The 13,122-nt window shown below is 34.2% G+C and overlaps 3 protein-coding genes across 4 annotated transcripts; all 3 read left to right on the top strand.

Moving 5' to 3' along the window:
- The first annotated feature begins 408 nt into the window (after window positions 1-408).
- On the top strand, window positions 409-3,318 carry LOC129565461 (facilitated trehalose transporter Tret1-like). The gene is made up of 9 exons (XM_055440408.1): window positions 409-637; window positions 717-856; window positions 913-1,005; window positions 1,095-1,225; window positions 1,292-1,484; window positions 1,612-1,771; window positions 1,866-2,080; window positions 2,360-2,551; window positions 2,610-3,318. The coding sequence occupies exons 1-9, from the start codon at window positions 589-591 to the stop codon at window positions 2,823-2,825; spliced, it is 1,389 nt and encodes a 462-aa protein (XP_055296383.1). The 5' UTR covers window positions 409-588; the 3' UTR covers window positions 2,826-3,318.
- A 1,451-nt stretch (window positions 3,319-4,769) lies between these two features.
- On the top strand, window positions 4,770-7,744 carry LOC129565460 (facilitated trehalose transporter Tret1-like). 2 transcript variants are annotated; one of them, XM_055440407.1, is made up of 8 exons: window positions 4,770-5,220; window positions 5,370-5,602; window positions 5,672-5,802; window positions 5,872-6,064; window positions 6,130-6,510; window positions 7,106-7,297; window positions 7,450-7,543; window positions 7,619-7,744. In XM_055440407.1, the coding sequence occupies exons 1-8, from the start codon at window positions 5,172-5,174 to the stop codon at window positions 7,666-7,668; spliced, it is 1,323 nt and encodes a 440-aa protein (XP_055296382.1). In that variant the 5' UTR covers window positions 4,770-5,171; the 3' UTR covers window positions 7,669-7,744. The 2 variants fall into 2 exon arrangements, with proteins under 2 accessions (XP_055296382.1, XP_055296381.1); XM_055440406.1 differs by having other exon boundaries at window positions 4,771-5,220; window positions 7,450-7,744.
- A 908-nt stretch (window positions 7,745-8,652) lies between these two features.
- On the top strand, window positions 8,653-11,044 carry LOC129565459 (facilitated trehalose transporter Tret1-like). Its single transcript, XM_055440405.1, has 8 exons — window positions 8,653-8,979; window positions 9,121-9,272; window positions 9,350-9,430; window positions 9,501-9,824; window positions 9,885-10,044; window positions 10,144-10,358; window positions 10,529-10,729; window positions 10,794-11,044. Exons 1-8 carry the CDS (start codon window positions 8,931-8,933, stop codon window positions 11,010-11,012), a joined length of 1,401 nt encoding a protein of 466 aa, XP_055296380.1. The 5' UTR covers window positions 8,653-8,930; the 3' UTR covers window positions 11,013-11,044.
- Window positions 11,045-13,122: the final 2,078 nt, after the last annotated feature.

Below are 13,122 nucleotides of genomic sequence, written 5' to 3'. Positions count from 1 at the left end.
TCATCGGTATCGGACTGTCACATGTTTACTTGAATTTGACTATAAATTTTTAATCGGATCATTGCACTGTGCTCTATTTGCCAGATATTTCAAGACTGCACTGGTTGGCGCTCAATAGTTATGTAGTTGCTTCAAAACAGTCGATGCAAGTAGTAAATCAGTTTAGTTCATTCAGAGCACTTTTCACTGAATTAATTTGTTCAAAATCGAATAATCACATATTGCACGGCACAAAAGACGGGGTTATTTACAAACATTAATTTTGAGAACGCAAATCCTTTTATAATACATTGTATATCACATATATAAAAGATGCTTTGATTCTCACGTATTCTGCTTATCATATCTTATCTAAAAAAAAAATCGAGAAAAACCCAGCCGCAGCGGACTTATCAACGAATATTTCGCTTACTGAACCACATACACATGAACCGTTTATCAATGAACGTTTGAAGTTCGTCTCAAACAAAGCCCGAATGACGGCACATTTTGAGCAACGTGAAATAAAAAAGCACCGTTTTGTTGTGGAATTAGTTTAAGAGGTTTTGTGAGAAGAAAAAAAACACGTATACAATAAATAGAACTACAATGTGTAAATTTTCACCGGTTTTGAAGCAATTTATTGCGATTCTGTGCTGTAAGTTCCATTCAAATATAAAATGCAGCAAACCAACCAGATTTTGTGTCATCAACATGTGACATTTGTTTTGAAATAGGCAATTTGTTAACACTTTCGTTTGGACTCATCTCTGGCTGGGCCACAATAAACTACAATGAGCTCCAAAGTGAAAACAGCACATTTGCAACGGGACCTTTGAATTTGGAGGAGGCTTCATTGGTTATATCAATCTTGAATGTGAGTTTCTCTTTAATATGTATATATTATACAATATAATTCACATCGTTTTCTAGGTGGGTGGTTTTCTCGGCAATTTCGCCATTGTACCAATCAGTCAATTAATTGGCGTGAAAAGAACACTTCATTTGCTTGGCCCTCTCTTAATCGTAAGAATCTGACACATTGAAGAAGAATTGAATTAATTGTTCGATCGAAAATTTACTCGAAATTTCCACAAATGCCTTCTTTTTTTTAGGTTAGTACACTTCTTATCCTGTATGCAAAATCCGTGTACTATTTATATGTGTCGAGATTTGCCGCTGGCTTTGTTAGTGGAGCCATTATCGTTGGCATTCCAACGCTTGTGAATGATATCTCATACGATGGGTAATTAAACACTTTTTATTGACAACAATAATTAAACGTAATAAAACGTGATTGATTTTGATTTAGGGTCCGTGGTGCACTCAACTCATTGTATGACCCATCGTTTAATCTAGGAATCATTATTTCATTTGCACTCGGAAATTATTTGAGCTGCTTGGATCAGGCAAAAGTTCAATTGATTATTCCACTTATTTTTATGCTAGCTATGTTTTTACTGCCAGAATCACCCGAATATTGGTCGAATCGGAACAACGAAAAGGTAGGCTAATTACATATATGTTAACGCTGGCTCAGTTTCATTTATCTCAGCTGAATACTTGAAAATTCAACTGATTCTGTTTGAACTGATTCTGTGCTAAGAAACCGTCTATTTTTCTTCAATTCAGCGTGCAATGAAATCGCGTAAATTCTACAAAGGAAGTATTGCAGCATTGGAAAAAGTCGATTTCATTCAAGTACCTAATGATGATGAACTCGAAAATGGGAAATTAAATGACGTTACCGACGAGTCCAAAACAAATTCCAAACTAACGCTTCAAGACTTTTGTAATTTTTATGTTCTTATGTCGACATTGCGATACTCTTTATGTGAATTTTTTTTTTCACTTTTTCATATCCTTATTTTATTTTGCCTTCACAGTAACTCCACAAGCGAAAAAGGCATTCTTCATTGCATTCACAGCATTTACTCTGTCATTTCTATCTGGCACAATGACGATCGTCAGCTATGTTACAGATATATTCGTTAAGACTGGCTCATCATTTTCTGCGAAGAATTCGTCGCTTTTCATTGCCATCATACAAATAAGTGCGAACTTGGTTCTATTAAATTTCGTGGAAAGAGTTAATCGAAGGGTTTGTTAAGTCAAGAGAATCAATCGCTGGAAATAAATCACAAACTTTATCGTTAGTGTTTACAAAAGTGGAGCTGGAATCTGATGCATATATAAAAGAGAATCACATTTTTGTTGTAGTCAAAGCCAAAATGGTGACACAACTAAAATTTCAAATGATTTTCTTGGTGTACAACGCTTTCAATTTCCGCTTTTGCCAACACATATTTAATTTATTTCCATCGGATCAAATGTGCTTCGATTCAAAATATAACATGCATTCATTTTCTATCCTTGGTAGACACTTTATATTTGGTCATCGATTCTGGCCACTGTCAGCTTTCTCTTATTGGCCGCTTATTGCTGCCTATGGATAAAAAAACCGGAATACGAATGGATGCCACCGTTTTGTATTGCATGTATCGTTTTCATCAGTTGCATGGGTCTATTGCCCATACCATACATCATAACCATTGAAATATTCCCAAAAAAGGTACGAAAAATACACAATTGTCATCAAATCTTCACTGAATAAGGAATTCTTATTCCAGATCCGCCAGACATGTCTTGCATTAGCTGCTTCGACGATGTGGCTCATTTTATTTGTTCTCGCCTGGATATTTCCTATACTTTTAGAAAAATTCGGTCTATTCAGTTGCATGATCGCTTTGGCTGTGATGTGCTCACTAAACGCAGTGTTTGGAATGTTTTTCATTCCAGAAACACGCGGAAAATCGTACGAAGAAATTATGGAACTGTTGAGTTAGAAAAAGGTCTACAGTGTCTCATGATATAAAATGTTATTACTTGTGTTAAATCAAAAGCACGCAATGTCGACGGATCTTATCACGGTACAAATTCATCATAAGCTTCGCAGAAATAATTTTTACAAGTGATTTATCAAGACAATTGTAGACAGATAAGAGCGATCAATTCAATCCGAAAATAATTTTCAAGTCCATAAAATGAACGACAAAAAACAAAAAATGAAAACAAAACAAATCAGCAGTATTTTTGGATATGATAAGGAATTTTACAATCATGATTCAGCCAAAATTAACCGATTTCACATAGGAAGAATGACTTTTATACTAGAGCTACAATAATATAGCTATTAAATTGATCAAATTTGTCATCAATTATGTGTTGGTTATTATGTTAAATATAAATGTACAGAATAATAACAAATCAAGAATAAGCCATTAGAAAATATGATTAGTCATAGTAATAAAGAATACAAATTTATGAAAAATATTGAAATTGAAATTTGATTATTTTATGAGTGAGCAATTCGCATTATTGCGTTCATGGTATTCTATATTTTTTTCTTTTTTTTCGTGAAATTTGTTTTTTCTTCAACTTTTTAATTGCATTACGTAGAAACGGAGAAGTGTAGCAACAGATTCGCTACTGATGGCTCCACCTTGATTTCTCATTCATTTCCCATTTACAGTATTCCGAAATAGAACGAAACGTGGGTATTTGGTTGTTGTAAAATCAGTCACAGAGTGTAACTGCTGCAATGGTCTACGTAGAAATGCAACAAATCTCTTGCACGTGGAAACAAATAGAAAGAATTGAAATGTAATAAATAGAATTGAAGATAATCGTTGTCTCGACAAATAAAACTGATTACACAGGGCCTTTTCTGTCTGTGGTTTGCGGCAAAAAAATGTCAAAGTCGCACGTGTGCTCGGACTTATACAATTTTCTGATGGATTTTGCAATGGAATGGCACTTAAATAAGCGTTCGAGAGCGTCTCTTTTGAAACACAGTAATTGACGATTTCAATCAACACTGTTGAATTGATCAGCATACGTTTTATTTTAAAATTGTCAAAATTAAATATAAATAAAAGGAAATAGGAAAAAAGCGTATATTATTATTAAAAAAAGACGTGTTTTGTACTCCCTTAGGCGTATACAAAGTCGAGATTCGTTCTGCTCGTCACAATACTCACTCAACTTGTTTAATAACAATTGTATGCTTGCGAATGAAAATAACTCATCTTTTCTGCCGTTCTGTCGCAGCTTGTTATTGCTTCAAACTTTAATTTAAACCTTGATATGAACGCAATGAAAGTCTCTTGGTTGAAGTAGACAATAAATTATCGCTTTCAATCTCACCTACGCCATCTCAAAGCAAATATACAACAGTGAGACCTTGATTATCGGTAATATTTTAGGAATAAGTACCTGTAATTCCACTTTTATTTCCAGCCACACAAATGTGTTGTTGATAATAAAAATCGGAATACTTTTAATATTTTCGAATTTCACATGGCGCATTGTATTGTCCCATAGTCAACAGATTTGAAATCTGAACTTCGTTATAAACTATGCACATTGACGCCCGACTTGAAGAATCTCACAGAAAATAGAGAATGCCACACATCCCAATGATACTTGGAAATAATAGATTTTTGAATGGCATTCGCTGTATGTTTAATGAAAAAGTGGCCACCAATTCTATAACTTTGTTGAAGATAACGTTTCGTTATGTCTCAAATCATTTTTGCGAAAAACATAAAAATTCATTCAAAATTCACATGTTTCGTGTTGTGCTTCAGTTCAAACACAGTATTGCCATTTTTATTCTCAGCGACACAAATATATTTGTTATCATCGAAATGAAAGAGAATGTATTGATATACAATTTTAAACGCATCAATTACTTGTACCACAGTACTTCTGTGACAGAAGCACAAAGTTTTTAATTGAATTTCAATTTTTGAGTTGGTATCATGTTCCATGAGTACATTTGTTTCCAATTTTATATTAAATTTTAACAACGGCGCATTAGAAGTGTAAATAAAAGGGCACTTACTGGTGTTATTAGATGATTTATGACAGTGGTTTATTGCAAATGATGGATGCTTAGATTGTCTTTGGATCGTTTATTGTGAAACACCCTAAATCGTATCTTATCTTTGGAAACTCAATGCAAATTTTATTACTTTAACCAAATCCATCGACAAAAACCGTCTACAACCGGCGTGCGTACGGTTGTTAGCATTTGTAATTCGACGAATAACAATTAATCGAGTTGAATTGCGAACATTGTGAAATCTAATTCAAAAGTGACAAATCGTATGGTAAAGTAGTTCGAAAAAATGTGCAAAATCTCACCGGTTTCCAAACAGTTCTTAACAATTTTTTGTTGTAAGTCTTAAAAAAAAACTGATTATAACAAAACAAATCGGATTAAAAAAAAAATTTATTGAATTTCACATCACTTTGTAATGATAACAGAATTTTTTTTTTTCAAAAATGAAATAAAATCTCTCGGAACCAAAATTGCATTTCACTAGGCAATTTGTTAACATTTTCGTTTGGTATGGCCACTGGATGGGCCACAATCAACTTCAATGAACTTCAAAGTGAGAATTGCACATTTCCCACGGGACCGTTGAGCCTAGAAGAAGCATCGCTAGTCGTCTCATTACTCAATATCGGCGGATTCTTCGGCAACTGGATAACATTACTCATGAACAATATATTTGGTATTAAACGAACGATTCACTTATTCGGAGTGCCATTAATCGTAAGATTTTCTTTTACAATGTTGAATATTGTACGTTGCACTTTCATATCAGTGACAATTGCTTTCTAGTTGAGTGCATTGCTTATCATTTGGGCGCAAAATGTTTACTATGTGTATGTCTCTCGAGTGTTGAGCGGGCTAGTCGGCGGTGGGGTATCAGTTGGCATCGCCACACTGATACAGGACATATCACACGACAGGTAAATATCAGATAAGAATGAAAGACATTGAACTACGTGAAATAAACAGGTGCATGCATTTGTTTTTAGCATGCGAGGTGCTTTGAACTCACTGTATGACCCGATGAACAATTTAGGAATCATCATTTCGTTTTTCCTTGGAAACAATTTGAATTGGTTAGATCAAGTAACGGCACAATTAATAGCACCCATAATTTTTATGATTATTATGTTCCTCATTCCCGAGTCACCCGAATATTTAACCAATCGGAACAAAGATAAGGTAGGTAGAAACAAATGGAAATCGCAATGTCATTATATCGTATTTTTGTAAAACCTAAATGTCAGCGAGCGATTAAAGCGCATAAATTCTACAAAGGAAGTGCTGCAGCGCTAGAGCATGCTGAATTTCTCCAGAAACTGAAGGATGAAAAAGTTGAAAAAGGAATGTCAGACAACGATGAAAATCAAACGGAAATGGAATTAAATACTAAAATAAGTCTACGAGATTTTTGTACACCGCATGCAAAAAGAGCATACTTTATCTCATTCGTGGGACTCATATTGAGTTTCTTGACCGGTTCGATGTTGATTCTTGGCTATGTAACCGATATTTTCACTAAAACCGGATCTTCGTTATCACCGAAAAACTCTTCACTTCTTGTGTCCGTTGTTCAAATTATTGCAAACTGTATATTCCTTTACATCGTAGAGCGTGTTAATCGAAGGGTATGTAGCAGTGCTACCACGTAGCATTCAATCCCAAGCAAAAATTCACACTGAATCGACGTTGCGTTAATACATATCTGACACTGTTCTCACACGGTTTTGAACATCAAACCGTGTGGCTATAGTATAGTAGAGTGTGAAGTCGTTTGACACCATTCTTGATGTCCATTAACCGTGTGGATGCAGTTTATGTTTTTGTATTGGACAGTGTGGAAGTCCGCCACACTGTTTTACATTTGAAACCATGTCGCCGAAGTGTATGACCGTTGCGTTATCATGGCGAATTTTGAAACCATTTTTGGTGTCGACTCTTGATATCCGAACAAACATACACTGCATCCACACGGTTATTTAAAATCAAAAATGATGTCAAACGGCTTCACACTCTATTATACTATAGCCACACGGTTTGACGTTCAAAACCGTGTGAGAACAGTGTCAGATATGCGTTAACGCAACGTTAATTCAGTGTGAATTTTTTCTTGGGAATGAAAAGGCTCAAATGTTTGAGCAAAAAGAAATTGAAAATCCTCGATTTCTCTTCAAACCAAAATAAGCTCGCTCATTCACATTTATATAACATTTTTATTTGCAGACCCTTCAGATTAGTTCATCCATACTGACGACCATCAGTTTCTTCTTGTTTGCAATCTATTGCTCGTTTTGGATTAATCAACCGAATTATGATTGGATGCCAACAACCTTATTTACGTGCATCGTACTTTTCAGTTGGTTGGGATTGATTCCCATTCCATTCATTATTACCATTGAAATATTCCCGAAAAAGGTAATGTGCTCAGAGTCAGCTAAATCAAATATAAACATAATTTATTTTCTTCAGTCACAAACAGCTGAGAAAAGCACGCTTATTACTACCATGCATCGTTTCATGATTATTTTCTTGTTTTCATGTGGATTATTTTATTTATTTTTTTCCAGATTCGGCATACATGTCTAGCACTTGCCATTTCATTGTTCTGGATTGTATTTTTCATACTTGGAATGATATTCCCGATCTTTTTAGAAACATATGGTCTGTTCAACTGTATGCTAACATTGGGCACTTTATGTGTAGTAAATCTTCTGTTTGGCATATTCTTCATTCCAGAAACTCGAGGGAAATCTTATGATGAAATTATGAAACTTATGGTGTTGTAGGTCAACTATAGATTTGGAGTTCATAAAACAAGACCCGATTGTTTCTTTTCTTTAACACTTAATTTAATGAATTTCTCTCAAATTGAAAATGAAAATAAATATAATAAAATGGATGCGTAAAAAATTGTGTGCAATTGTTTCTGAATGTACTTAACGAACTGATTTGGAATATTGAGTGAATGATTAAAAAATTGAGTACAAAAATGATTCGATCGAAAATGAATTGCTGCGATTGAATTCTGCTGAATCGATGAATGTCGTTCACTGCGGGACAGTGGAGCCGACGATAAATGTGTGTTGTGTGGTCGATGAATATTCGATGTAAAAAAAATGTATCGCTCACTGCGTAACAGTGGAAACGATTTGTGTGTTGCTCGAAGAGCGGGTGGACGATTTGTGTGTTGTTCGGAGAGCGGGTTGACTGTAAGTAAATGGTGTGAGGTGATATGATTTGCTGTCTCAGCACTGCGGCGACGAATTCGCTCGTTTTGTGTTTTTGACATTGTGTGATTGGTTGTCCGATGCAGATGGAACTATTGGCGCGTCATCTCTTGGTGAATCCGTTCATATGGCATAAGCTTAACAATCATAAAGGCATACACTCCATTATTTGAAGTATAATACGCAATATTCATTTTTGATGGTCATGAAACAAACATATTGCTCTTTGTAAATAAACTGTCATATGATCAAAGCATTAAATCCTTGATAAGGATAATACGTCATAGAAAATCCAAAAATAAATGTTAAAATTAGTCGAGGAAATAAGCTGAATAATAATATTCCACAATTACCATGGATTTTGTAATTCAAATACCACCAATCAACACAACGATACCATAATTAACTCTCGATTTGCACAAAATCAGATGTTTCTAGATCAACTTTTCAGGTGTAAGATCATTGCAAACAAGTGTGATAAAAAGATGCCTGTTGAATTAAATTCCAATTGTCATCTCGACGAGAGAGATGATGTCGTTAAATAACATCATTTATTTTGGATAATAAAAATAAATTCCGTTCAGATACGTATGAAGCGTATCTTATCTTTTTGGCAAAATCATGGAAACTTTATGCAATTCTAAGATCCTAAGCAAAATCATTGACAAAAAAAATCTTTATTAGGCGTGCGAGATACGCACTGCCTACTGTTGTTATCATTTGAAGTTTGGCCGCATCAAAGGTTGCGAAAATCGTTGATCTATAGCTACGCCGTGAAAGTAAAATTGAAGGAAAATTTTGGGGAAATATTTTGGAAAAAAATGTGCAAAATATCCCCTATATTCAAACAATTCCTCACCATAGTTAGTTGTAAGTGTAAATGAAAATTTTGAACAATCATATTGCGACCCTCAGAAAATAGTAATTTTATTAAAATATCATGTTTCGATGGTAAAATATTCCAAACGGAATAAAATGGTCGTCGAAAAAACATGCATTCATTTGAAAAAGGTAATTTATTGGCATTCTCATTTGGAAATGCATCCGGATGGGCCACGATAAACTTTATCGAGCTTCAAAGTGAGAACAGCACCTTTCCATCGGGTCCGTTGACGTTGCAAGAGGCAAGCATGGTGGTGGCATCAGTAAATCTGGGAGGGGTGGTAATAAATGAATTATTAATAATACATTTATTGGATGGTTTTTTTTTAATATAAAAATTATAAATTTGTTTTAATAGGCCGGTAATTTTGCAGCATTGCCGATAATTCACAAAATTGGCGCTAAGAGATCAATCCACATATTTGGCGTGCCATTTATTGTAAGAAACCTGAATTCAGAGAGAGAAAAAATGGGACCGAGCTAAGAATAATTGTGAATTTTCATTCCAGCTTGGCGCTTTACTTATAATTTGGGCACAAAATGTGTACTATCTCTATATTGCACGAATTTTATGCGGCTTTGGTGGTGGTGTCTTATCAGTTAGTGTACCCAGTTTGGTCAGCGATATCTCGCATGACAAGGTGCGAGGTGCTTTGAATTCACTCACAGATCCATTGTGCAATACCGGAATAATCGTATCATTTTTCCTTGGCAACTGTTTAAGTTGGATGGACCAAGCGAAGGTGCAAATGATAACACCGGTTATTGCCATAATTATACTCTTTTTCCTACCGGAATCACCCGAATATTGGACTATTCGAAATAAAGACAAGGTAAAATTGAAAGAATTTTTAACATTTCGATCCTTTTGAAATGTTATTCTATTTTTTCAGCGAGCGATGGAAGCACATAAGTTTTACAAAGGAAGTATCGCAGCGCTAGAACACGGTGAATTCCTACAGAAACAGAAAGAGGAAAAAATTGAAAAGGGAAATGTGGAAAAGACCAACAATGAAACTGAATCCGAACCGAAATTGTGCCTTCGAGATTTTCGTAATTATTTCAGCAATTTTATGGATGACTTTTTTCAATCCAATCAGTGTATTTTGTATGTAATGATTGAAAAATCATTATTCTTCTTCTTCAATATAGAAACAACGCAAGCAAAGAGAGCATTCTTCGTTGCATTCACTGGACTAGCGTTATGCTATTGTAGTGGCACTATTTTGATTCTCAGCTATGTGACAGATATATTTTCCAAAACTGGCTCCTCACTCTCGCCAAAAGACTCTTCAATTTTAATTTCCGTGACTCAAATAGCCGCAAATTTATCTTTCTTGAATTTGGTCGACAGAATCAATCGGAGAGTATGTAGCTTAAATAAATATCTTCTAATTTCAACTTGACTTACTTAACATTTGACAAAGTTTCAAAGTCTAACAATATTATCTCTCGAAACCTTAAAAATGAATTTGACCTTCTACCAACACCAACAGTGATCATTATATTCAGTGCATATATTTCGTATTCATCACAGACGCTGCTGATTTGCTCATCATTATTAACCATAATCAGTTTATTCCTGTATGCAACCTATTGTTTGCTTTGGATGAATCAACCCGAATATCAAGGGATTTCTTGGGTTCCAACGATGTGCTTTGCATGTATCACTTACTTTAGCTGGATAGGTCAGATTCCTATACCCTTTATCGTCATGACTGAAATATTTCCGAAAAAGGTATGTGAAATGTGTGGAATTTCGTTCGTTCAGTGTATTCATACAAAAGATTTCGGATTTTTAGATACGGCAGACATCCCTTGCACTGGCCATTTCACTGTATTGGATCATTCTTTTCGTGCTTGGATCAATATTTCCAATTTTTCTCGAAAAATTTGGTCCATTCTTATGTTTGAGTACGTTTGGTGTTATATGTATAATTCACCTGGTTTTTAGCATAGTTTTCCTTCCGGAGACTCGCGGAAAATCTTATGCAGAAATTATGAAAATTATGAGCAAATAAAGTGAAATTATTAATAAAGTTGCCTTTTTACACTCGAAACAAATACAAAGAGTCAACTTTTCATTTAAATACAAATTGGTGAACCTGGCACGAATGGTTTCTTGATGAAGTCAAAACTAATAAAGGTCTACCGTTAGTTACTAAATACTATTTATAAAAGACTATAGCTAAATACAATTCGGTTTGGCCAATTATAATAAACCGAATTGTACTTAGCTTTTAATTATAAGCTAGGTAAACCAATTGATGATCAAGCTTACAAACAAAAATAAACACAATAAATCATAACAAAGGTGACAAAGAACAAATTGTAACTAGGAAGTCAAAATTACTGAATACAATAACTTAAATATGAATCATGTTAAAGTGTCTCTAACCAGGATCTTATCCGAGTCTATTTAAATTTAAAAAAAACTATAACTTATAAATTATGGCGAAGATAGGCAAATACGATGAAAATTAAAGTGTTACTTGATATTACCATATTTCATCCCAAGTGTAGTCTCATTATGTCTAATTGTAGTGAATGCTCATTTCACATGAAATCACATGCTAATTGCCGTCTCGACAAATATTACTGAATATATTAGTAAATTTATATCATTTGTCTGGTATAAATGGCAAAAGTATGTAGATGAATCCGAGATGAATATTGAAATAAGAATACAAAGTACGTTTCATATCTTATCTTCTCATAAATCATTTAAACTCTATGTTAACTTGATCATCTTAACCAAAATCATCAACAAAAAGCGCTCAAATTAAGCGCATGTACGATTATTAGGATCGGAAAGTCGAGCGAATCAAGTTGAAATAAGGGTATCGTGAAATCTAAAGTTTCGCTGTGATAGCAGAATTGAAGGAATATTGGAGTGGCGAAATATTTTCGAAAAAATGTGCAAATTATCGCCGATATTCAAACAGTTCTTTGCATAAAGGTGTCAAACGGACACTCGTTTGTCCGTCCGTCCGTCTTTTTACAAATTTAGGACGGACACAATTTTTTGTCCGTCCGTTTGAAAATTTAGGACGGACGGACGGGCATTTGAATTTTATCAAATTTTTCAAAGTCTTGAAGATAAAAGTCAGTTCTGGTTATACTGGTTGGCTCTAAAATACCGAGATAAATATATTTTAGTTTGCTTGGTACTTGTCCAGCCTTGGAACCAAATGAAAAAAAAACATTCGTCGGACTGTGAAATTCATAGAAGATAAGGGACAAGTTTTCTATTCAAATATTAATATAATAGCTAGGTAACGCTCAGTAGGGTATATCACGATCCAATACTGTACGTTTAACATGATTTCGTGCAGTAATCCATCGCCCAGAGTCTACCACAGCCATATAAAGGGTTTGAAAATTTTAGTACTTTTTAGTACATTTTTAGAACTCTTTTAGCACTTTCAGTAGTTGACATGCAAAGCACTTGAGGAGTACTAATAAGTTGCTTCAGGCAATATTGCTCTGTTTCGAGTAGTTGCGAAATTATAGGACCCCGAAATTTTTGCAAAAAAATTACAAAAAGTCGAAAAAATTGAAAAAATTTGATGTAAAACTTCTTTTTAGGCCCTAATATGTTCCTTTCGATTGAAATTTTGCAAAAAAAATAAAGGAAAGTCGAAAAAAAAACAATTTCAGAAAAATCAATTTTCACCGAAAAAACTCAAAAAAATCAAAAAAATTGATGAAATCAATGAGGTTTTTGATGCAAATCGTCATTATTTGTCCTAACTCATTCCATAGGACTGAAATTTTTCGAAAAAACACAGAAAAGAGCAAAAAAAAATTTTATATTATACCCAATAAATTTATAGTCTACTTTAAAATTGAAACTGTTATCAAACTGAAAAAATGAAGAAATCATGGGTACATTTTGTTCTATTTGCATCAATTTGGCATAAATTTAAAGAATCTGACCAAACACCCCAGCCAAATGCAGAATAAAAACGTTTCAAAATGTTATCTGTCATATAAATTTATAGTATGAGCACTTGGACTCAACATTAGAAATATTTGAAATAATTTAAGCGTGATATTCCCCTAGGAAAAAATACCCTTCGTATCTGCGGTGTACGTATCGCTCACGCTATGCGTTCGCTCTTTTTCGGC

The sequence above is a fragment of the Sitodiplosis mosellana genome, unplaced genomic scaffold (assembly GCF_009176505.1).
Source record: "Sitodiplosis mosellana isolate CC-2019 unplaced genomic scaffold, AAFC_SMos_1.0 Smas_scaffold_2, whole genome shotgun sequence".
Lineage (NCBI taxonomy): Eukaryota > Metazoa > Arthropoda > Insecta > Diptera > Cecidomyiidae > Sitodiplosis > Sitodiplosis mosellana.
The sequence above is the reverse complement of the archived record's forward strand: the minus strand, read 5'-3'. Positions and strand labels throughout refer to the sequence as shown.

What these genes read in the sequence shown, in the direction of transcription:
- LOC129565461 (XM_055440408.1), top strand. Translation starts at nt 589, where the DNA reads ATGTGTAAATTTTCACCGGTTTTGAAGCAATTTATTGCGATTCTGTGC. An exon ending in TGCTTGGCCCTCTCTTAATC is followed by an intron (nt 1,006 to 1,094) that starts GTAAGAATCTGA and finishes TCTTTTTTTTAG; the next exon opens with GTTAGTACACTTCTTATCCT. An exon ending in AATGATATCTCATACGATGG is followed by an intron (nt 1,226 to 1,291) that starts GTAATTAAACAC and finishes ATTTTGATTTAG; the next exon opens with GGTCCGTGGTGCACTCAACT.
- LOC129565460 (XM_055440406.1), top strand. Translation starts at nt 5,172, where the DNA reads ATGTGCAAAATCTCACCGGTTTCCAAACAGTTCTTAACAATTTTTTGT. An exon ending in TATTCGGAGTGCCATTAATC is followed by an intron (nt 5,603 to 5,671) that starts GTAAGATTTTCT and finishes ATTGCTTTCTAG; the next exon opens with TTGAGTGCATTGCTTATCAT. An exon ending in CAGGACATATCACACGACAG is followed by an intron (nt 5,803 to 5,871) that starts GTAAATATCAGA and finishes ATTTGTTTTTAG; the next exon opens with CATGCGAGGTGCTTTGAACT.
- LOC129565459 (XM_055440405.1), top strand. Translation starts at nt 8,931, where the DNA reads ATGTGCAAAATATCCCCTATATTCAAACAATTCCTCACCATAGTTAGT. An exon ending in TATTTGGCGTGCCATTTATT is followed by an intron (nt 9,431 to 9,500) that starts GTAAGAAACCTG and finishes TTTTCATTCCAG; the next exon opens with CTTGGCGCTTTACTTATAAT. An exon ending in CTATTCGAAATAAAGACAAG is followed by an intron (nt 9,825 to 9,884) that starts GTAAAATTGAAA and finishes CTATTTTTTCAG; the next exon opens with CGAGCGATGGAAGCACATAA.